At 41.3% G+C, this 25194-nt stretch overlaps 2 protein-coding genes across 5 annotated transcripts in view; both read left to right on the top strand.

The window, feature by feature from the left end:
• The window catches only part of LOC115527251, a 39257-nt gene extending 33406 nt beyond the window's left edge, over positions 1-5851 (top strand). The window contains 2 exon segments of the mRNA XM_030334757.1: positions 5380-5565; positions 5567-5851. Coding sequence (XP_030190617.1) covers positions 5380-5565; positions 5567-5851 — 471 coding nt within the window.
• Positions 1-25194, top strand: part of ATG7 (autophagy related 7) — a 249548-nt gene that overhangs the window by 187911 nt on the left and 36443 nt on the right. The window lies entirely within an intron of this gene.

Genomic DNA, 25194 nt, shown 5'->3' on the forward strand with positions numbered 1-25194 from the left:
TCAAAGAGGGAAATGATTCCAGTTTGGGGACAGGGAAAGACTTCATGGAAGAGGGACCATTTCAGCTTTATCTAAAAGGGCTAACAGAGAAGATGAACAATAAGAATAGCAGGTTCAAAGGCACAGATGTTACCTTTTTTAAGTAACTGGAGAGTAGGGTGCAGGTAGGGATGATGCAGAAAGGTGAAGGTTGAAAGGTAGTAAGGTAGGTAGGTTGAGACTAGACTGAGAAGCATTTTGAATGGACTTCATTCATCATGATGAGGGACCCATCATTCCTCATGATGGGGGACCCATTGAATCCTGTTAAGCAGAGAAGAGACACAGTAAGCACTGTTAGAAAAATGCCTTTGGCAGCCAGGAAAGACTTGAATTGGAAAGGGACAGCTAGAGGTCTGATCAGGAGATAAGAGGAGGCAGTAACAATAGAAAAAAGGAAGGAAAGGATGAATTTGAAGACAGCTACTCTGTCATGAATGAGCAAAATGTAGATTGATGGAGAGACCAACTATGAAAACAAGAGACAACAAAATGGAGTATAACATGGAAGTGATCGTATAAATATCTAAATAAGGACCAGAGTTTGAGGTGCATGAAAGAAATGAGCATTAGTTAAAAGTAGAACCATTCCACGTGTTTTAACTATCATGTATTGATTTCTGCACATGCTCAAGACAGGAAAGGGGAGAAGTCTTCTGCATTTGGAATCAGGAAGCCAGCATTTAGTGTCCCTGCCCTGCTTCTTGACTGTCTTTGAGACCTTGTGCAAGCCAGTTGACCTTTCTAAGACTGCAGTCCCTTCCATCATAAAACAGGATTTGTCTGTTGCCCCAGTATCCCTTCCAGACCTAATATCTTCCAGTCTCTTTTTCTTGCCTGATTGCCCTAGACATGCCCTATTAGCTTTTAGACCTTAATTCTAGTTCATATTGTGACTTCTCCTTGGACCTGCGGGTTACTTAGACATGTGTTGCTTAATTTCCAGGCATTTGGAGGTTTTTCTTGTCTTTCTGTTCTCGTACTTTAATTCATTTCCACAGTGGTCAGAAAACATGATTTTAATCCTTTGACACTTGTTGAGATCTACTCTATGGTTAAGAATATAATCTATTTGGGTAAATGTGCCATGTGCACTTGAAAAGAATCTATATCCTGCAGTTGTTGCCTATATAATTCTATGTTTGTCAGTTAAATTGAGTGGATTAGTCGTGTTCAAATCTTCTGTATCCTTGCTGATTTTTTGTCTGCTGATTCTGTTAGTGAGAGGTGTGTTAAAATTTCCGGTGGTGACTGTAGATTTGTCTGTACCTTTTTCTTATTCTCAGCTTTGTTTTTTCTTCAAGAACTTATAAGCTACGTTATTTGATGCATAAATGTTTAGGGCAGTGATATCTTTCTGTGGGATTGACCCTTTTATCATTGTGAAATGTCTCTAGTTCTCCCTTGTGATAACTCTTACTTTAATATCTGTTTATCTAATATTGATGTAACAGAACTTCTTTTTGTTATTTGCATGGTATAAAATCAAAAGTGAATTGCTAGGTTTTTGTAGTTGTATCTGTGTTTCTTAAAGTCCAATGTAATAGTTTTTGTCTTTTAATTAGGTTGGTTGTGCCATTTACATGTAACTACTGGTTTAGTTAGGTTTAATTCTCTTGTCATTTGTTTTATCTGCTCTGTTTGTTTTCTCCTTTGCTTGTTTTTCTTTGCCTTTATTTTACTTATTTATTTTAAATATTTTTCTTTTTTATTCTTTTTTTTAAGTAAACTCTACCCCTAACATGGAGCTCAAGCTCATGAAATTTCCAAATTAATCTATTACAGTTTCCCTCACCATTGCTCAAGTAAGCAAGAAACTTAAAACAGTGTATTCCATTTTCTCCTTACCAACTTTTTGTTATACGTGCCATATATTTTATTTCTATGTAAGGGATAAACCGCACAAACCATTATTATTGTTGTTGTTTTAATGGTCAGTTGTCTTTATATTTACCTATATATTTACATTTTGTAGCTACTGATTCTTTCTTAAAATTGTATGCTTCCATATCAGAGCTTTTGCCCTTGAGCCTGAAAAACATTCCACCATATATTCATCATATCCTTTAGTATTACTTGTAGAGCAATTCTCTACAAGAAATGAACACTTGTTTTTTTGTTCTTCTGAGAGCATCTTTACTTCACATTTCTTTCTAAAGGGCATCCTCCTTGGGTATAGAATTTTTGGTTGACTTTTTTTCCTTCAGAACTTTAAAAATTTTTTACTTTGTGTATTTTTTCTTAAGAAGCCAACATTCTTTTTTTTTTTCACTTTTTTAAAAAATTCCAGTATCACTAACATATAGTATTCTATTAGTTTCAGGTATCTCAATATAGTGATTCACAAGTTCTGTACATCTAGACATGACTCAGTGCTCATCATGATAAGTGTGCTCTTTAAAAAAAATTTTTTTTAAAGTTTATATTAAGAGAGAAAGAGAGTGCATAAGTAGGGAAGGGGCAGAGAGAAGGAGAGAGAAAGAATCCCAAGCAGGCTCTGCAATGTCAGTGCGGAGCCCAATGCAGGCCTCGAACTCACTAAACGTGAGATCATGACCTGAGCTGAAATCAAGAGTTTGGGTGCTTAACCGACTGAGCCACCCAGGCACTCCACTAAGTGTACTCTTAATCCCCTTCACCTATTTCATCCATTCCCCCACCCATTTCCCCTCTGGTGACCATCAGTTTTCAATAGAGTCTGTTTTTGTTTGTCTGTCTTTCTCCTTGTTTGGTTTCTTAAATTCCACATACGAGTGAAATCATATGGCATTTGTCTTTCTCTGACTTATTTCACTTAGCATTATACCCTCTGGATCCATCCATATTGTTGCAAATGGCAAGGCTTCATTTTTTTTTTATGGCTGAGTAATATTCCTGTGTGTGTTTGTGTGCACGTGCACGTGTGTGTGTGTGCCACATCTTCTTATTCATTCATCTATTGATGAATGATGTCATAATTTGGCGACTGTAAATAATGCTGCTATAAACATAGGAGTGCATTTATCCCTTTGATTTAGTGTTTTCATATTCTTTGGGTAAATACCCATTAGTAGAATTACTGGATCATATGGTAATTCTATTTTTAATTTTTTAAGGAACCTCCAAACTGTTTTCCACAGTGGCTGTACCAGTTTTGCATTCCCACCAACAGTGCAGGAGGGTACCTTTTCTCTACATCCTTGCCAACATTTGTTGTTTCTTGTGTTTTTTATTTTAGCCATTCTGACAGATGTGAAGTGATAACCTCATTGTGGTTTCGATATACATTTCCCTGACAGTGAGTGGTGTTGAATATCTTTTCATGAGTCTGTTGGCCATCTGGATGTCTTCTTTGGAGCATTGTCTGTTCATATCTTCTGCCCATTTTTAAACTAGGTTATTTTATTTTTTGGTGTTGAGTTATATAAATTCTTTATATATTTTAAATGATAACCCTTTATATGTCATTTGCAAATATCTTCTCCCATTCAGTAGGTTGCCTTTCAGTTTTGTTGATTGTTTCCTTTGATGCACAGAAGTTTTTAATTTTGATATAGTCTCAACAGTTTATTTTTGCTTTTGTTTCCCTTGCCTCAGGAGACATATCTAGAAAAATGTTGCTATGTTCCATGTCGGAGACGTTATTGCCTATGCTCTCTTCTAGGATTTTTATGGCTTCAGGTCTCACATTTAGGTCCTTAATCCACTTAGAGTTAATTTTTAGTGTGTGGTGTAATAAAATGGTCCAGTTTCATTTTTTTGCATGTAGCCATCCAGTTTTCTCAATACCATTTGTCGAAAGGACTGTCTTTTTCCCATTGCATGTTCTTGCCTCCTTGGTTAAAGATTAATTGACCATATAATTGTGGGTTTATTTCTTTTTCATTGATCTATGTATCTATTTTTGTGCCAGTAACATACTTTATGATTATTACAGCTTTGTAGTGTATCTTGAAATCTAGGATTATGGTACCTCCAGTTTTGTTCTTTTTTCTTTTTTTTTTTTCCTTTAAGAATTGCTTTAGTTATTTGGGGTCTTTTGTGGTTCCATGCAAATTTTAGGATTATTTGTTCTAGTTCTATGAAAAATGCTGTTGATATTTTGATAGGAATTACATTAAATTTGTTCTTCCAATCCATGTGAAAGGAATATATTTCCATTTGTTTCTATCATCTTGAATTTCTTTCATCAGTGTTTTATAATTTTCAGAGTACAGGTCTTTTAACTCTTTGGTTAAGTGTATTCCCAGGTATTTAATCATTTTTGGTGAAATTGTAAATGAGATTGTTTTCTTAATTTCTCTTTCTGATACTTAATTATTAGTGTACAGAAATGCAGTGGATTTCTCTATATCATTTTTTTATCCTGAGACCTTACTGAATTTATTTATCAATTCTAGTAGTTTTTTGATGGAGTCTTGGGGGCTTTTTATATATAGTACTATGTCATCTGCAAATAGTGAAAGTTTTACTTCTTCCTTATCAGTTTGGATTCCTTTTATTCCTTTTTCTTATCTGATTACTGTGGTTAGGACTTCTAGTACTATGCTAAATAAAAGTGGTGAGAGTGGACATGTTTGTGTCCCCTGCTTTGGGGGAAAACGTTTTCCTCAGTTTTGCCCCAGTAAGGATGTTAGCTGTGAATTTTTCATAGATGGTCTTTATTATGTTGAGGTTTGTTCCCTCTAAACCTACTTTGTTGAGAGTTTTTATCATGAATGGGTGTTATACTTTATAAAATGCACTTTTTTTTTTGCCTATATTAAAATGATCCTGTGGTTTTTATCCTTTCTCTTATTGATGTGATTTATCACACTGATTGACTTGTAAATATTGAACCACTCTTGCATCCAAGGAATAAAACCCACTTGATCATGGTGAATGATTTGTATTAGTGTATTGTTGGGTCAGTTTGCTAATATTTTGTTTGCATCTATGTTCATCAGAGATACTGGTCTGTAGTTCTCTTTTTGTTTGTAGTATTTTCATCTGACTTTTGTATTAGGGTAATGCTGGCCTCAGAATAAATTTGGAAGCTTTCCTTCCTCTTCTGCTTTTTGGAATAGTTTCAGAAAAATAGGTATATTAACTCTTCTGTAAATGTTTGTTAGAGGGGTGCCTGGGTGGCTCAGTTAGTTAAGCAGCCAACTTCAGTCAGGTCATGACCCCGCGGTTTGTGGGTTCGAGCCCCATGTCGGGTTTTGTGCTGACAGCTCAGAACCTGGAGCCTGCTTTAGATTCTATGTCTCCCTCTCTCTCTGCCCTCCCCTGATCACGCTCTTTCTCTCTCTCTCTCTCTCAAAAATAAACATTAAAAAAAAAAAATGTTTGTCAGAAACTCTGCCCATGCCTCTGTCGTAGCGTAGAACAGCCTTTGGCGGCCTTCTCTGCAAATGGGCTCTATGGCCTGGCATCCTCATCCCTGCCACCTGTGATCACAGGCCAAGGCCCCTGAGGAGTCACCACCAAGGTTTCCACCAGCCCACAAGCAACAGTGTGGCAACCATCCCCTCCAGTGTCTCATTTATGGCCACCCACAACTATTATCCAGCACCACCTGGATTCCACTTCTAGTAACAGAAGTGCAGAGTATCCTGGGGATGCCATCCCCCACCACCCTGGTCTCCCCAAGGCCAACCTGGGTCACTGGTGGGCAGGCTTCTTTTTTGGGAAGTCTACACTCCTATTTATGGCTACAGTATTGGAGTCCCTAAAACACTTGGAATCTCCCCAGGCCTCCAGTGGCACAGTCACCTGTGATTTGGCTCTGGAAGCCATGAAGAAGCAGCCTCATGGCCAGCCTGGCAAAGCCAACACCGGGCCCCCATCCTGAGTGGCCACCACAAGCCACCAGGCTTCATGAGGTCCTAGGTTCATCAGAGCCACTCCCCTCCCCTCCCCTTTCCTCCTCTCCCTTACCCCCCCTTTCTTCCTCTTCCCTCCTCTCCCTTCCCCTCCCCTCCTCATAGACTAGAGGCTGCAACAAGCAGAAGCAGTTGGTATCTTTTGTATCAAAACAGCAAAACACCAAAAAGGAAGTTAAGAGAACCCCACTCTTTACTATCCAAGCCACATTCAAGCCTTCATGACACCCTGTAATAGTGTGCCTTGCACCAAGTCTAAAATAAACTCCAAGTAGTAAAGAAAAAAAAAAAGATTTGGTAGAATTCACCTATGAAGCCATCTGGTCCTGGACTTTTGTTTGCTGGGATTTTTTTTATTCCTGGTAATCGATCTATTCAAATTTTTTATTAATCCCTGCTTCGATTTTGGGAGGTTACATGTTTCTAAGAATTTATCCATTAGGTTGTCCAGTTTATTGGCATATAATTTTCCATAATATTCTCGTATAATCCTTTGTATTTCTGTGGTATTGGTTTATTACTCTTTCATACCTGATTTTGAGTCCTCTCTTTCTCTCTCCTTCCCCCTCCCCCTCCATCCTCCTCCATCTCTTCTCTTTTCTCCTCTCCTCTCCCCTCCTCTCCTCTCCTCTCCTCTCCTCTCTCTCTCTCTCTCTCTCTCTCTCCTCTCTCTCTCTCTCTCTCTCTCTCTCTCTCTCTCTCTCTCTCTCTCTCTTTCAATGAGTCTGGCTAAAGATTTGTCAATTTTGTTGATCTTTTCAAAGAACCAGCCTCTGGTTTCATTGATCGGTTCTACTGTGGGTTTTTTTGGTTCTAGTTTATTTATTTCTACTTTAATCTTTATCATTTTCTTTCTCCTACTGATTTGGGGTTTTGTTTGTTCATTTTCTAAATCTTTTAGGTGTAAGGTTAGGTTGTTTGTGTGAGATTTTTCTTGCTTCTTGAGGTAGGCCTATATTGCTGTAAATTTCCATCTTAGAACCACTTTTGTTGCATCCCAAAGATTTTGGACCATTGTGTTTTCATTTTCATTTGTCTCTGTATTTAATTTTGATTTCCTCTTTGATTTCTTGGTTGACCCATTCATTGCTTAGTAGCATTTTTGTTTGTTTTTAATGTTTATTATTAATTTAGAGAAAGAGAGAGAGAGTATGCATGTAAGTGGGGGAGGGGCAGAGAGAGAGGGAGACAGAGAATACCAAGCAGGACATGCAGTGTCAGTGCAGAGCCTGACACGGGGCTGTATCTCACAAATCATGAGATCATTACTTGATTTGAAATCAAGACTTGGATGCTTAACCAACTGAGCCTCCCAGGTGCCCCTAGTAGCGTGTTTTTAACCTCCATCAACATTCATTCTTAAAAAAAAATTTTTTTAGGTTTATTTATTTACAAGTGGGGTAAGGTCCGAGAGAGAGGAGGAAGAGAGCCCCAAGCAGGCACTGTACTGCCAGAGCAGAGCCCAACATGGGGCTTGAACTCATTAAACTGTGAGACCATGACCTGAACCAAAACCAAGAGTCAGCCCCTTAACCAGTTGAACCAGCCAGATGCCCCAACATTTATTCTTATTGTTGATTCCTGGAAGGCAATGTGTCTTTTTTTTTTTTTGTGGCTACTTTTAAGATTTACTTTTTATCTTTGCTTTTTATCAATTTGTAGGCTCTCTTTATTATCTTACCTGAGGATCCCTGAGCTTCTTCAATCTGTGGGGAAGATATGTCCTCACATTTTGAACATTATTTGCCATTTTTTCAAATTTGTCTTCTTTTCCATTCTCAAAATTTTTTTCTACCTACTGAGAGTCCTATTACATGCTTGTTAGACATTCTGACCATGTGTCAAATCTATATTACTTTCTATTTGCTTTTCTTTTGTGCTTTATTTTGGGCATATAGTATTGACCTATCTACTGATTCACTAATCCTGTCTGCTGCTGTATCTAGTCCACTGTTAAACCCATCCAGTGAGTTCTTAATCTCTGATACTGTTTTTGGAAGTTGTAGAAAGTTTTTTGGATTTTTTTATTTTTGTAGATCCTGCATTCAAATAATCTATCTTTTCATCCAGTCTTTCTGTCCTTTTTCTTTTGAAAGTTATTTTGAAATCATTGCTAAATCAAATATGTGGATCAACTCTGCTTTTAATCACTGTTTTATCTCTTGATAATTGGGGCTTTTACAGTTTTCCAGGGTGGGAGAGAATATTTAGTAAATATTTATTATATGCTAAACACTGTAAATGATAGATTTACTCCAGATTGTGTTGTAGTATTCTATAGAATATTTAAATTTGTTCAGTCAGCTAAGTTACTAGAAGACCAGTTTGATTCTTTTGAGACCTTATTTAGGGAAGATCTATTTCCGTGTCCCCTTACTGCTCAGTATGATTGATAATCTTATGGGTGGCTTTTCTGAGTTGTAAGTAAATGTTTGGTACGCTCACCTATGTCTTCTACTCTGCCTTGGCCCCAAATCCAACATCTTTCCAATAGTGTTTAATACCTAATTCCATTCACTCACAGTTCTCAGCTTCACAGCACATACTTTCTTCCCAGACTTTTACAAGTCTCAGCCATCACTCAGTAGCCTGAGAATCAGCCAAGGAGCCAAGAGCAATTTCCATGTAGATTTCTGGGTTCAGTCCCTCATGTTCAACCATTTCTACCACCTGGCTCCCCAAACCTCAGCCATCTTAGTGACATTGAACTTACATTTCTGCCTCACCCGTCTATCAAATCCCTGCTGGAGTTTGTGTGTTGGTTGCTCTTTGAGCCTGGTAACTGTTATTTTATATATTTGTCAAGTTTTTATTGTTGATGGCAGGAACATGAGACTGACACCATCTACTTTATCATAGAAATAGAAGGTAGCATTTTGCTATCTTGGTTTTAGTTACATGTTTTTAGACACCCATTTTTAAAGGTGTGATATATGGATAATTTTTATTTTAAATTTACTTCAGGGTAACTATTATTCAGTAACATTTCCCAACATTGCTATTTAGATGGGAAATGACTATTTTTTAGCTTCATCTTTATTAATGTATGAAGGTTTCAATTAGCCTCTTCAGCTTTGGTGCTCACTGTATTAAGAGATAGCTTCTTTGACATTTGCTTGGTTTGAAAATTGTCTAGTGTTGAGAATCTGCTCTGGCTTGACCCAATTTCCTGGTAAGCATAGTCCCAGTAACAGCACATCTTGGCAAAATGGACCTGTTGTCCTGGGTGACTCCCAAAATGGCAGCCATTAGAGTTTAATATCTTTGGCCTTAAGTTTTATCTCCTGTGAAAATTCAGCCACTTCAGGGGAAGAATGGCAGAGTAGGCTGTATTAGTCATTCATATGAAAACAATTTATCAGATCCCTTCTTATAGACCTGGTTTAATAGTAGCTGGGGAGAAACTTTTGTAGTAAACTCCTTGGTGTCTGAAGCAGTGAACAGGGACATACAAGGCGGGAAAGTGTACATAAAATAGAAGGGATAAAAAAGATAAATCTTATCATTGTTTTAACCCTTCCCATGGAGCTAGGCTCCTTCAGTTGTTTTATCTGTTTCCTCAAGAAGTTCTTAGTGCATTGTGACAGGAACTATGGCAATAAAGCAAAGTCTAAAGTTATACAAATAGGGGCACTTGGGTGGCTCAGTCAATTGAGCATCTGACTCTTGATTTCAGATCAGGTCATGATGCCAGGGTTGTAGGATCGAGCCCCATGTCAGGCCTCTGCACTGAGCTTGGAGCCTGCTTAAGATTCTCTCCCCTGCTCACTCTCTTTCTCTATCTCTCAAATAAAGAATAAAATGATACAAATAGGGTGATAATAAAGAGTAAAATCTAAAATGATTAAGGTAGGCTGGAGATATGCCAGAAATCAGCAACATTGGTTTCTTCCTAGGGGGGCTTTTGAGTGGCTGGGCATTAAGGATGGGAGAGAGACTTCATTATGTAATCTCTTCTCCTCCTGAAACTTGAACCATCTAAATATGTTACTCTCAAAAAAAAAAAAAAATCAAGCATGTTTATTTTTTATCCTTCCTATAACATCCTGAGAGTAAAAGGATATTATTATTATTTAAAAATATTTTTAATGTTTATTTATTTTTGAGACAGACAGAGTGCAAGGAGGGGAGGGGCAGAGAGAGAGAGGGAGGCACAGAATCAGCACAGAGCCCAACATGGGGCTCAAACACCAGGACTGCAAAATCATCACCTGAGCCGAAGTCAGATGTGTAACTGACTGAGCCGCCCAGGCACCCCAAGGGATATTATTTTTAAACCCTCAAAGATAATAAAAATAGGAGAGCAAACAATGGCAACAAAAAAATTGGAGTCTGGAAAGATGGCACTGTAGACTGAATGCTTGTGTCCCACTAAAATTCAAATGCTGATCACCAATGTGATGGTAGTTGGAGATGTGGGGCCTTTGGGAGGTGACTAGGTCATGATGGCATTAGTAACTTTATGAAGCAGACCACAAAGAGGTCCCTTGCCCCTTTCACCATGTGAGGACACAGTGAGAAGGTGGTCATCTATGATCTAGGAAGCAGAATGTCACCAGACACCAAATCTGCAGGCACTTTGGTCTTGGACTTCTCAGCCTCCAGAACTATGAAAAATAAATGATTATTGCTTAAATTACCAAGCCTGTGGTGTTTTGATATAGCAGCCCAAACTAAGACAGATGGACAGCAAGGAAGTTAAATTCTAAGCCAGCCAATAGAGAGCCAGTTGTTTCCACAGAGCTACCTGAAGGCTTGGGAGTTGGGGACAGTAGATGCATCTGAAAATGAGACTTAAAACAGGGTTGTTTGAAAGTCTGACTTAAGAGGCAGTTAGATCCCTAGCCTTTCATGCTAGCTCTGCACAGTAGGACACCTGCCCACCCCCACCCCAACTCCAGGTAGGAAACTGAAATTTTACTTTCTGGTGAGAATAAAACAGAGTTTCTGGACAAGGCCATAGCAGAGTTGAAATTAGGGTATGCAGCACTGAAAACACGAGATTAAACAAATGTTTACATATCAAATACAGAGAGACCAGACCTTCTGCCCACACCCGGCTACCACAGCTAGGTCGTCAAGCTTAAGTACCTCCAAGACAGGAGAGAGGATTCTCTGTCTCCGGAATCTGACCACCCTGAAGAGAAAATGTCAAGAGCTCTGTGACATGACAGCTCAGCCAGATGACCATACAGGGAAATCCACAGTAGACCTCAAACAGCTTTTGAGTAACTCATTAAATAGGAGCAGAAACCAAGTATTGCCAGGCATCTAACTTGAAAGACAGAGACTAAACTAAATTTGAAGGAAATATACTGTGTCAAGAGAACATTTTAGATAGTCGAAAAATTTTCTCTATTATTTATGTTCTCAATGAGTCAAAGATATTAAATTCATGAAACAACAAAGGGCCATGAAAAGTGATATTCAGATAATGAAAAAGAACTCTCAGACATTAAAAATATAATAATTTCGGGGCGCCAGGGTGGCTCAATCATTTAAGCATCTGACTTCAGCTTAGGTCATGATTTCGTGGTTCACGAGTTCAAGCCTCTGTGCTGACAGCTCGGAGCCTGGTGCCTGCTTCAGATCTGTGTTTTCTTCTCTGTATGCCCCTCCCCTGCTTGTTCTCGATCTCTCTCTCCCTCTCCCTCCCTCCCTCTCTCTCTCTCTCTCTCAAAAATAAAACATTAAAAATTTTTTAATACTTAGTAATTTTAAAATTCAGCAGGGTTAAATAATAAAATTCAGAGTGTCTTCTAGAAACTAAGACAAAAGGACAAAGAAATGAAAAATAGGAGAGAAAAGATAAGCAAAGTAGTGGATCAGGGTAGGAGTGCCAACATCCGATGACAGAAGTTGCAGAAAGAAAAACAGAAGACACATCAGAAAAAAATATAGAAGGAGTTAAAGAAAATTTCCCAAAATTGGAAGACTCAAGATTGTAACATTCAGTGCTGTCAGCACAGAGCCCAGCACAGAACTCAAACCCATGAACCACGAGATCATGACGCGAGCCAAAGTTGGCCACTTAACCCCCTGAGCCACCCAGGTGCCCCAAAAGACTTGAGATTCTAGATTAGAAGGGTCTACTTACTGCCCAGAGCAGTGAATGGCAATAACCCAACACCAAGGCCCATCATAATGAAATTTCAGAACACTGGGTAAAAAAATTCCTACCACTTAAAGAGAGGAAAAAATAGGGTCATATATAAAGAACCAAAAATCAGAATGGTTTTCGACTTCTCAATAACTACCCTGGAAACCAGAAGCCAATGAAACAGTGCCTTCAAACCATGAAGGAAAATTATTTCTAATCTACAATTCTTTATCCAGCCAAAATGTTAATTGAATATGAAGCTAGAATAAACATATTTTCAGATACACAAGATCTCAAAAAATTTATGTTTTATTCACTCTTTTTGAGGAAACCACCGAAGGACAAATTCTGGAAAAACAAGAATAAACCAAGAAAGAGAAAGACATGGAAAATGGGAATGGGGGGATGGTACACAAGAGGGAGAGAGTCAGAGGAATCCTCAGAATAATAGTGAAGGGAAATCTCAGAATGACAGACCTGAAGCAGTAAAAGCAACTAAAACAGATTAGATCAGGGTGGAAGGCTCCAACACATTTTGTTAAGAAAGTGAAATTGCTTAAATACCTAATGTGTCTGAGCATTTGTTTAGGAGATTTAGACAGTTGGCAGAAAGTTTGGGATTGAATTATGGGTAAATTACTTAAGAACACAGTAAAACAAAAAAGACAGTTGTTAAGTCCAGGGAAAACAACGTTGCAGAAGAAATGTAAAAGTAATCCTAGCATATTACACAGCTCACCTTGATATAACACTTGGATACTGATCAAAATGGAATTATAATTATATTGACAAGATAAAAGGAGGGGTAGGTAAGAGTTTGTGATTGCGGGGGTGAGGGAGCATTTAGTAGAAGATAGCTAAATCCTCATCTACCAAATGGGAAATAGATACCTAAAGCTTAAACCTGAGGGAGGAAAATCATGAACTCAAGAAGTAACAATATAGACATTAAAGATTTTGTACCCAATTCCTATTTCAGGAGGAGGGGGGTTCCCCACACACCACACAATTCTTTGACACAGCTGAGTGTCCTACAATTCAACTCAATTCTGGCACTATCTACCCAGAGCTAATGTCAGCTTGCACTGGTTAAAGCTTAATCCCACAGGATTGCCCTCCGCTTCAGGTGCCAGTCACAAGTCCATGTTATTATCTGTACTTCTGACCAGTGGACTATAAATCAGCAGTTCCCATGACCCCCTCCTTGGGCTCAGTTAATTTGCTCATGGCTCACAGAACTCAGGAAACCATCTTACTAGATTACTGACTTTTTACAAAGGATATTAAAGTATACGAATCAACAGCCAGATGAAGAGATACATAGGGTGAACAACAAAGGAGCTTCTGTCCTTTTAGAGTTTGGGGCCCAGCACAGTAGCACAAAGGAGTGTTCTAGTTCACCAATGTGGAAGCTCTCTGAACCTCATCCTTTTGAGTTTTTATGGCGCCTTCGTTATATAGGAATGATTAATTAAATCATTGGTCTTTGGTTATTGATTCAATCTCCATTTCCCCAGAAATTACGGGGTGAGACTGACTTTCAAAGCATTCAGAATGCTGGAAAGCACATGGTGTGGTGATGGTAAGATCTGGAATTGACTCCTGGCTCTACTATCAAAGTCACCTAACCTCTTTGAGAATAAGATAGGGGCACTAATAATCACAGGGTGATAATAGGTATCAGGCAGAATAATGTATATGGGAATGCTTTGTAACTAGAATATTCCTATTACAAGTATTGGTTTCAATTAGTTCCTTTATGTGTTGAGTTTGTCTGTACAAATGTACCTTCTATCCCTGGTATATTAATATTATTGACTCCAGGTAGGCTTGTGTATTAGTTAAGGTATAGGTTAAAGTACTGTTAATAGGGAGATCCAAAAATATGGCAGTTCAAACAAGACAGAAATCTGTTTCTCTCTCATATAACGGTCTAGAGCTATGCTATCCAATATGGTAGCCACTAGGTACATGTGGCTATTTACATTTAAACAATTACAATTAAATAAAATTTAAAATTCAGTTCCTCAGTTGCGCTGGCCACATTTCAAACACCTAGTAGCCAGTTGACTAGAGGCTGTTGTATTGAACAGCACATAGAGAACACTTCCCTCATCACGGAAAGTTCTGTTGGGCAGCCCTGACCTAGAGGAGCGGTCCAAAACTTCAAGGGTAGCTTTGCTATACAAGGTCATCCATGGACCTGAGTTTCATGAATACTTTTGCCCTGCCATCCTCTAGTAAGACTTCACAACACATTTTTGGTGCCTTTAGTCCCTTTGGCATTATGATAAAGCCTACAGACTACCTCACAGAGTAATATTTTTAAATGTATAAGATAAAATGCATAGAATTACAATGGCAATTAATTATGTTGAAATATAATTGTCAAAGTATAAAAAAATAAACTCATGATATAGTAGTCTGTGCTTTATTAATACACCAAGTAATGATCTAGTGGCAAATCTAATGGCTACTGTAATTTCATAGTATTGATGAGTGTGTGTGATTTTTCAAGATAATCCACAACAAGTATAATGTAATATGTACATATCTGTATTTTTCAGTTAGTGACAGTCATGGATATGGCAAATACTACTATGGTTTGTTCCCTACATATTAACTGAAGGAAATGCTAAGTTTCAGATAGAGGCTAGTAAAAATAAAGTTATATAGTTTTCTTCCCATCCAAGTTTACAAACTAACATTTCTATTTATGGACCCCTTGGGGGGGGTGTGGAATCCAGGGTTAAGGAGCCCTGCTGGGTGATGTCAAAGCTGGCTTGGCAATGCCAGGTCTATACTCTAGAATGTGGGAAGGGGAGAGTAAATAATTTCTCTTTTAAAGGACATGACCTGGAAGTTGTTCCCATCCCATTGGCCAGCAGGCAGTCACATGACCACCTGTAGTATAAGGCAGGCTGGGAAATGTAGTCTTGAGGGTAGCCTTTTACCTTGCTATTAAAAAGCTTGGAGGAGTTCTGTTAGTAAAAGGAAAAAGGGAAGAAGCGGTATTAGGATAAATAGCAGTCTCAGCTTGGTTCTTCAGTATGGAATTAAAACAAAAAATTTGTTTTTACTTTTAAAAAATGGCTCTTTTTTTCCTAGTAGTTTGTGCACTCTTCAGGTCTAAGTCAGAAATGTGAGAAAGAATTTCACTCTTACTAACTGTGGACGGGCTCCCACAGTGTCACCAGTTCCTGAGGTATACAGTGTCTAAGGGATGTAACAAATTTGGAGCTGATGTTCCCCAATTCTGTGCATCTGCTGGCAACCTTGTTATTAGTTCACAGACAACAGTTTCACCCCTCTCAGAGTGTATGTGTTCATGCTCACAGCAGACTCAGTATGCCATTATCTGTACTGAGGGAAGCAATAACAAATTAGGCATCTACTCCTGTCACCAGTGACCAGTAGTCTATGTGCAAGAGAGCATAAAAAGTAGGAGGCAGGCTTTTTCCAAACAAACATTCCTTGAGCAAATGCCCTTTAAAGTTTAAAATAACAACTCTTTGGGTTGTACAGGCCTTTAACTTTTTAGAGAGCTTGAAGTACCTTAACTCTTCTTATTTTATTAAAGTACCCAGATCATGGGGGGTTTTCGTTATTTTTTTTTAACTTAGTTAAATAAATAGCAGTTTTGATTCAGCACCACATGGCCAACAGCTTTTAGCTTATAAATGAAGAATCTGAAAAGGCATACTTACAGGCGAGCCCGGTTGGCTTCTGGCAGGAGTGAGGCCGAGCTGGTCCAAGCCCCGAGAGCACTTAAAGGGCCAGGCAACCCCTCATGCACACCTCTCGTCTCCATCCTGGGGGGTTCTGGTGGAACATGAATACTCAGTATTATTTACTTTAAAGTTCCTGATTGTGAGCTCCCAAGGGGCAGGCACTGGGGTCTTCCTAGCCCCCCCCAAATGCTGGTGCAATTCCCTGTACATCACAGGCGCTAGACATATGTTTGCTGACAAATCGCTTCTATTTTATGAGCATTTATAATGGCCTTTTAAATAAGTGCCATTTTAAAGTTTGCTGAATGAAGTGTGGTTTTTATTTAGTCTTAGGGTCACCATTGTTTTATTTGTTTGGCCACCCTTCCCCCCAGTCCATCGCCAGTTTAAAAATATGATTCACCAGGAAAATATGACTCCATTAATTGAATTAATTTTAGAGCCAACTTTTCAGGAACCTGTGTATTTCTGTAAAGTGAGATCCACTCGCAAGTGTACCATTTGGTGCCAGCACTCAAATTTTCCCTGACTCAGTTGCTCCTGTGGTGTTTCAAATGTCTTCCCATTATATCAGGCAGCCAGTGCCCCATACTTGTGAGGATTATTTACAGGGTCTTGTGATTCAGCCCAGGATCTGATAGTGATCTTGGTCGGGTGATATAAATAGTCTAGGATTTGCCAATGGCTATTTTTATAAGGGAAGCTTTCGAAGTTGATTTCTTTGAACCCAGAATGACTTTCTCCCTCTGGCTTCCCCTGTTTTCCTCTGCCACTGGGGAGATCCTCTTTTCTGCGGGCCTGTCTTTACACCTCCTCCAGCCAGCTGGTGTCTGCAGAAATCAGAAGGAAGATACGTGTTTGACACAGAGTTGCCTGAAATCCTATATCTTCACCCCCTCTCAGTATCATCTTTCTTTCATCCGGCCCAAGAATGGCACCCACCCCGCCCATCAGGCCACAGGATCTGTGGGACTAGCCGCCTTGTCTGAAATAGATACCCAATGGCTCTCAGGCAGGACAATTCCCTACATTCATACCTGAATGTATATTTTACAATATTACCTTTTATTTGTCTTTGTGGACTTGCCCCTGCCCCAAGTTGGGGGGAAAAAACACCCAAAACGCTCAGTAGAGTTACTGTTGATGAACCAGACAGTCTCATTTGAGGTAACCCCAACTGTATGTGTGGCCAACACCCCTGCCCCGGGTGGTACAGACTCTAGAGTGCCTGCTCAGGCCTTCCCTGAGGATGTCTTGGCCCCAGGTCTCCAGAGCTCTCTTTCCTCCTTGTGAGGTACCCCTCCCCCCCCACCACACACACACACACACACACACACACACACACACACACAGTACATGTGCTGTCAGCCAGGAGAGGCTCGCCTTGGGGTGCCACCCTCTCTTTGCATCCTTTCCCCAGGTTTTCATGCTGAAAACAACACATTCTCAACATGAAGCAAAAATTGATCCTACTCTTTTTCATCCTGTGTTTTTCACCATGCTGTTCTTGGCACTCAAGCTTCTAGGCTTGGGGGTAGAATTGATAGCTTCAAGTGTAATAAGTTAAATTGGTCGGCAGTATGCCATGTGTAGCCTTAGCTCCCCTGGATAATTTACCAGCATCTGTGGCTTCTCCCACCCAGTGGCCTTGAGTGTCTCTTTAACTTCACAACTGGCTTGCCTCTTGGAGCCCTGCCCCCTCCCTCCCACCCCCCAGTCAGCTCTGAGGGCTGGAGATCTTTCTTACTTCTTGGGCCAAGTACTGGAAGTAAAAGAGATTGTTTCAGTCTCTGAGTTCCACCCCAGGGTCAAGGGCCCCAGAGCCTGGTGCTGCAGTCTGGCCAAAGGGACCACAAAACCAGGTCACCAGTCAGTCCATCCATTCCCTGAGCTTTGGTTCTGCCTCTGCCTGGGATTAATGTCCCATCTCAGGATAACTATGAAGATCAAATAAGGTATTAATACTTGAAATACTTTATGAAAGGTAGAAAGATAACAGCAAGAATAAAAAATAGTGGGTACTATTTTATGGGCATCTCTTGTGTCCCAGGTACTTTGTTTAGTGCTTTATGGGAACTGTCTCATTTACTCCTGACAACTACTCTTTGAAAGTATTAATATGCCCGTTTTATAGAAAAGGGAAAGTGAGGCTCAAAAAGATGAAGTTACTGGTCAGGATGCCATACCTAGAGAAAGTGGTAGAGTCAAAATTTGAGTCTGGTCAGGGTGAATTTAAGGCCTACGCTCTCATCTATTAAGTAGAATATTTCCCTTCCCATTTCAGGATTGGTAAGAGAAACATAATTAACTTCAGAGGTGGGAATTTACAGCATTTTGTTTGGGATATGTATTTTACCCTCCATTTTCGAGTCAACAAGCAAGTTTCTTGTGCTTAGGCCTTATTTCCGGAGCAGAAGGAACTCAGTGGTTTTCCCACTGGGAGAGGGAGACATGAGATGTGTCTGTCTGTTCCAGAAAATGCCACCCACTCTTGTCACCCACACTGCACCACCCCAGTGCACTGACGATACATTAGCCAACTCAATGATGACTCTGTTGTGTAAGCCACTAGCTGTCAAGATGACTAAGGCTCAGACAGTGCTCCCTGCATTTCTGTTTCTGTGGTTGACAGTGGATTGAGTAGGGCATTTAGGCCTGCTCTACTTGTAAGAACCTTTGGGCAGGTGAGTTCATCAAGCCCTGGCATAGCACATGGTTAGCCACAGGAGGATGAGACATAAAAGGCTTGGTTCCTGTGTGGGGTCGCCATCCTGTAGCAAAGACAGGACAGGCATTGTGACTAATCAGTGTGTGTATAATTGGCAGTGTCGAAAGAAGTGCATCCACCGGGAAAATTCAGAGAAGGGGAAGCCTCCATGAGAGTTTGATCTGGTTGCTGGCGCATATGGGTAGAATGGCAAGGAGAGCGAAGAATGTTCCAGATATGAGAAACAGCCAGGCGTATCTGGTCAAGATCTCAAAACGCTTTGTTCCTGGAAGCATTTTATATAAATTGGGTTTTAATCTTAATTCAAGAAAAGGCACATATTAAAACTTGCCACTTTTCAGAGTGTTTATGTCTTAACTGAGAAATCGTGTAATTCTGCTCAACATGTCTAAGTGTATGCTTACAAAACCTGTAACTGTCAGTAAGGGAATTGAAGGGCAGTAAGGAAGATTATAGTGGTGGTGGCTACATAGACATATGTGTGTGTTAAAACTCACAGAATTGTTGGGGCGCCTGGGTGGCTCAGTCGTTTAAGCGTCCGACTTTGGCTCAGGTCATGATCTCACGGTTTGTGAGTTCAAGCCCCATGTCAGGCTCTGTGCTGACAGCTCGGAGACTGGAGCCTGCTTCCTATTCTGTGTCGCCCTCTCTCTGCCCCTCCCCCACTTGTGCTCTGTCTCTATCAAAAATAAAATAAATCGGGGCGCCTGGGTGGCGCAGTCGGTTAAGCGTCCGACTTCAGCCAGGTCACGATCTCGCAGTCCGTGAGTTCAAGCCCCGCGTCGGGCTCTGGGCTGATGGCTCAGAGCCTGGAGCCTGTTTCCGATTCTGTGTCTCCCTCTCTCTCTGCCCCTCCCCCGTTCGTGCTCTGTCTCTCTCTGTCCCAAAAATAAATAAACGTTGAAAAAAAATAAAATAAAATAAAATAAATGTAAAAACAAAAAATTTTTTTAACCTCAGAACTGTTCACCCCAAAAAGTCAGTTTATTACCATATGTAGATTTTTAAATGATTATTTTTAAGTGCATAAGGTTAATCCTTCCCCTCCAACAGCTTATAGCTTAATGAAAGACGAGATAGTAAACTGTCAGGGCACCTGGGTCGCTCAGTTGGTTAAGTGTCCAACTCTTGATTTTGGCTCAGGTCATAATCTCATGGTTTGTGGGTTCGAGTCCCACATCAGGCTCCATACTTACAGTGTGGAGCCTGCTTGGGATTCTGTCTTTCTCTCTCTGCCCCTCCCCTCCTCTCTCTCTCTCTCTCTCTCTCTCAAATAAACTTTTAAAAATTAAAAAAAAAAAAAAAAAGAGGAAACTGTCTTCCTTAGGTAATGTAGTGTGTGACAACAGAGGTTGAACAGAAGAACATTGTGGGGGCTTGAAGCCAGCACAGAGCACTGCTGGCTGGGGAAACCCAAACCATTCTGACAGTGCGTGGCATATGCAGCGAGATCTGGGAGTGAGAAACTGCCAGAATAAAGGCATGGGAGCAGGGAGGTGTGTTTTGAAACAGCTCACATTCTCTTTGGGGTGTGTGTGTGTGTGTCTGTGTCTGTGTGTGTGTTTAACATACGACATAATTCCTAAGCTGGTATTTGTTGAGCACCCACTCTGTGCCAACAGAGTACTGGGGATTCCGAGATGAGTCCTCATCTGCATTTCCACCTCACCAGAGAAGATATACAGATGGCAGAACAGCGTATGAAAAGATGCTCTATATCATCTGTCATTGGGGGATTGCAAATTAAAGCAGTGATGAGACTCCACTACAGACCTGTTAAGGTGGCCCAAATCCAAAACACTGACAACAACAAATGCTGGCAAAGATACGGAGCAACAGGAGCCCTCATTCACTGCTGGTGGGAATGCAAAATGGTACAGCCACTTTGGAAGACAGTGAGACAGTTTCGTACAAAGCTAAACATAGTCTTAGAATCCATCCAGCAATCCTACTCCTTGGTATTTACCCAAGTGAGTTGAAAGCTTAAGTCCACACAAAAATCTGCACACATATATTTATAGCAACTTTATTCGTAATTGCCAAAACTTGGAGGCTCCAAGATGTCCTTCAGTAGGTGAATAAACTATGATACATCCAGACAATGGAATATTATTCAGTGCTAAAAAGAAATGAGCCATCAAGCCATGGAAAGACACAGAAGAAACTTCAGTGCATATTACTAAGTGAAAGAAGCCAGTCTGAAAAGGCCACGTATGGTATGACTCCCACTATGTGACAGTCTGGAAAGGGAAAACAATGGAGGCAGGAAAAGATCCGTGGTTGCCAAGGGCTGGTGGGGGGTAGGTGAGAAAACAAGTAGGCAGAGCATAGAGGAGTTTTAGGCAGTGGGAAAAAAACCCTATCCCTGTTCTCAAGGATGTCTGGGCTAGCTGGGGGACACAGACCCCCCAGATCAGAGGGAGGTAGAGGAAGTACCCAGAAGAAGCCAGAGAAAGGAACTGACTGGCCATAGGGGGCTTCGCTAGAGGTTTTCTAGGGGAAGAGATACATCTTAGGTGTGACTAGAAAGAGCTGCAAAGAGAGAAAGGAAGAATATTCTAGGCCACAGAAACTTCACATGCAAAGGCCTAGAGATGAGAGAGAGAGGAAGAGAAACCATCTGTGACATAAGAGCCGCTCAGCAAAGCTGGGAAGGACAGACAGGGAGGCTGATGCCCGGATGGGCCGGGCTGTGTGAGGCTTGCTGAGGCACACAAGTACACGAACTTCATGTTTAGAGCTGTGGGGAGAACCACGGGGTTTTGAGCAGGATGACATGATCAGAAAGATCCCTGCTTCAGAAAGATGGCCACAGAGTGGAGAACAGATTGCAGATGATAGGCTGGCTCGAGGAGGACAGTGGCTTGGCTAAGAGCAGGCCAGAAAGACGTGGATGAGTTGAGAAAGTAGAATCTGCAGATGCTGGTGATTGGTTGGGTGGTGAGTAAGAGAGAGGAAGGACTCTGGTACCTCTCTGGGCTCTGGTTCTGGTTTAGACAGCCAGTGGTGGCGGGAGCAGGGGGTGCGGGATCCACAAAGGAGGATGAGGATCAGGGAGAGGAGGGTTGGGGAATAGGCTAGAAAGGGGGATTAGAACAGTGCTGTTTGCCAACGTGAACACTAGGTAAGGGAAGCCCAGGGAAGACACAGCCTCACTGCAAGTCGCTGTTTTGTTACTGCTCTCTTCTTTGGTAACATCAGACTTCAGCCAGACCCTGGAATATAGATGGACATCTGGGAATTGTTAGACTCTAGAATAAACATTTGACAGCCTTTGCATTCCCAAAGTGGCCCATACCCAAACTGACAATCGGGAGCTTGCCTGGAGAAAAACTTGATATGAGCCTCAAAGCCAATGTAGTTAATTAAAAGAGAATAGCTTTTATTAAATTTTAACAATTATTTCTTGAAGTATTGAATTCAGATGGTAAGGTAAACAGTAGAAACAACCTTAATCTTTCTTGACCCCAGTTTTCTCATCTGGTAAATGAGGGAAACAGACCTGTTGATCTCAAAGTTCCCTTCCAGCTCTGAAATTCTAGCCTAATAAAATTTTTCATCAAGGTTTTTTTTTTAAAAAAAAACCTCTATGTGAATAAACATAGAGCTCTCCCTTATTGAGCCTCAAACATTTTTTAATCCAAAATTTTAATGTTGAAACTCCATCTTGTCAGATTTCCCAGAGTGTAAATCTTCTGACCAGTATGCTGTTATTGTTTGAAAATACTGTAACCTCTGAAGCTCTGACTGAGGGAGGAAAGGGGGGAAGGGAGGAAAGAAGAAGGGGGGAGGGGAAGTTCCATGTTTCCAGCAGTAAACTTCCTGATACTAATGCTAGGAAAGCCTTACAACAATCTTGCGTCCTATAAGGAACCCAGGCGCAGTTATAATCCTCATTTTTTGTTCGTGATAACTAATTTTACATACTCCTTAATCCTCACGGCCATATGATGTGAGTAGGTGTGTTATCTTCCTCACTTTACAGATGAGGAAACTGAGGCAGAAAGTGGTGAAGTGACTTGCCTGAGCTTACACTCAGTGAATAGCAGAGCCAGGGTTCAAGATGTGGGGGTTCGGCTCTGGCGCACATGCTCTGATCACTCTGTCATGCTGTTCTCACTGCAGTGAGCACGAGTGTGGGGCATTTCAGTTGTAAATACTCTTGTCTTCATCAACCACTAAGTAAAATGTGTATTTAAACTACACATTCCCCATGTCTCCTGGCCAGAAACAGACACAGTATCTTGGTTTTACATCTTTGTTCATGTTTTAGGCCTTGATCTTACAGTAAGCATCTGTGTCACTTGGGAAGTTGAAGCCTTACTAGGTTACCTGCAAGTGTTTTCCAAGGCTGTGAGCTTGGCCCAGCGGCTGTGTAGGAAAGTGTTGGAGTGAGGAAGGATTTAGGAATACCTCTCTTCTTCCACTCAAGGCTGAGTGGGGATTTGGTTGCCAGGCATTTTTTCCTGGTCCCCTAATGCCCCCACACTGTGGCTGGTGAGAGAGATCCTTCCCTCTTGTTGCCACCATGTAGTTAGCTAAAAATGAAGAAGTCATTCCTAATTATTGCCACAGCAGGCAGCGTCATGGGGAATGGCCAGGTGCAAAGGGAATGATACTTTTTTTGGAGAACAGTCAGGATCCAACTCCTGCTGAGAACCTCACATATAAATTGAGGACCACTCTGGTATGAGGAAATGCACAGAGGCAGGGTAAGTACCAGTGAGAAGTGTCTTGTAGTCTTGGGGAACCTCAGGCTCCCACTGCCTTTGCTTCAGGCTGAATAAGCACCCTGCTTAACAGCCTCTGCCTCCATCAAGCCCATTTCACATTGCCCATCTGGGCTAATTATAAGCAGTAGCATTAGCAGAAGTAATATTTTGTGTTTTACACTGTACGAAGTGCTTTAACTTGCACTGTCTCATTTGATCTTCATGGCAAAACTATGAAGCAGGTGATATCCACATTTTACAGATGAAGAGGTCCAGAGTATAGTGCCAGAGAGATGGCACCTGTACCAAAGTCAGGAGACTTCCTACTGTACCTCAGGAGCGAATGAGGACTTAGGGAAGTCTGTGTGTCCTTTTGGGGGTGGGGGTGAAGGTAGCAGTAATTGCTAACCTCTAAGATGCATCAGAATCACTGGGGGTGTGGGGCGGGGGGGGGGGGGGTGCCAGGAGGGAGGTTTGAAAACTAAAGATGCATGGATCTTACCTGAGATGTAACACAAGGAAATCACCAAGTCTAGGCACCCGGCATATGAATTTTAGAAAAAGAAAAGCTCCACAGTTCTGATGTACACGCAAGGTTGAAAAACACTTGTACTCAGAGTTCTTCTGAATGTACCGGAATAGTCTGATGAAGCCTCGTATCCATCAAGGTAAATAGCTGTTCCCTTAGGGAAAACAAATCTTAAGATTTGGTCCCTGATCTCCAGGAATTTCTAATCTGGTTGGTATAAGACATGTATACAGGTAAAGAGACAGCACAGTGGCCCCGGTCTACCAGCATCTAAGACCTGGGTAGTCAGAGTATCAGAGCCGTCCACAAGAGACGCAGGGGGAGGACACAGAAGAAAGGTTTGGGTCAGTGAGATGATCAATTTGGCCAGAGCAAAGCGTTCACGTGAGCGAGATGTAGGAGATGAAGCTTCTCAGACAGAAGTCATATCTACAGGGTTTTCCCTGCCAGCCTGAAGAACTACAGATTAGCCCTCAACAGCACATACATTTGGGGGTGGGGGGGCGTTTAAAGCAGAATATAATCAGACATGTTTTACAAACAGCCCCCGTTTTAATGATGAAGAAATAAATAGATGAGGGTAATTATTTCAGACCCCGTGCTTCCTTGGTGGAACAGATCTGGGTAGTGACTCTCACTCAAGATTTTGTTCTGATGATGGCAACCAGCCCTCTTTGTCAGTGCGGAGGGATACAGCGCACGCAAGTCGTCTTCCATTCCAGCTCCCGGTATTCTTTGTTGTCGGTGAAGTCTGTTAGAGTTTTCGTACAACCTGCAATGTTTTTTCATCCCCTGTTGTCTTCACTTTCTCCTTGCTTTCCCCACTCTCAGATAATGACACTTTTAATTTGGCATTGTAGAATGGATATTGTTTGGGACCACATTCATACAGGTTGAGGCTGTGCTGTCCCTGACAGCTATACCCAAATGGCAGCTCTGTGCTTGAGACCCTGCACACAAACTTACTTAATTTCCGGAAGAATCTAGTAAGACCCAGATGCTGAGGCTCAGCAAAATTCAGTAAACTTACCCAGAGTCACACGGCTAAGAAGGTGCTGAGCTGGGATTTGAACCCACGTCGAGCAGACCACCTCCGCTGCCCCCCCCCCCCCCCCGCCCAATTCTCTTCTGCTAAGCATGCTGCTTTACCATGACGGGCACCCATGGTTACAATGCCTTTTCTGCCAGTATTCTAGTAGAGAACTAGCATGTCTGAAATCTACTGCCTTCCTCTTGTTTGTTCATTCACTAAACAAGTGGAAGTGCTATATCCACCTCCCTCACTGGGACCTTTCGAGGATTAAAGAGATACAATCCCCGTAAGCATTTTGGCTTACAACTCAGCAGGAAGTACCTGCTGAACAGGAGCCCTTATGGCCACTACTCCTGGCTGCTGTGCCTGGCACCATCCCAGATGGGCTGGAGAAACAGACGTGAGGAAGTCGTGTCCCTGCCCGGGAAGAGCTCAAGCCCAGCGGAAGAAACGGCCCCCAAACAAATAACACACATATA

Source organism: Lynx canadensis, chromosome A2, assembly GCF_007474595.2.
Source record: "Lynx canadensis isolate LIC74 chromosome A2, mLynCan4.pri.v2, whole genome shotgun sequence".
Classification (NCBI taxonomy): domain Eukaryota; kingdom Metazoa; phylum Chordata; class Mammalia; order Carnivora; family Felidae; genus Lynx; species Lynx canadensis.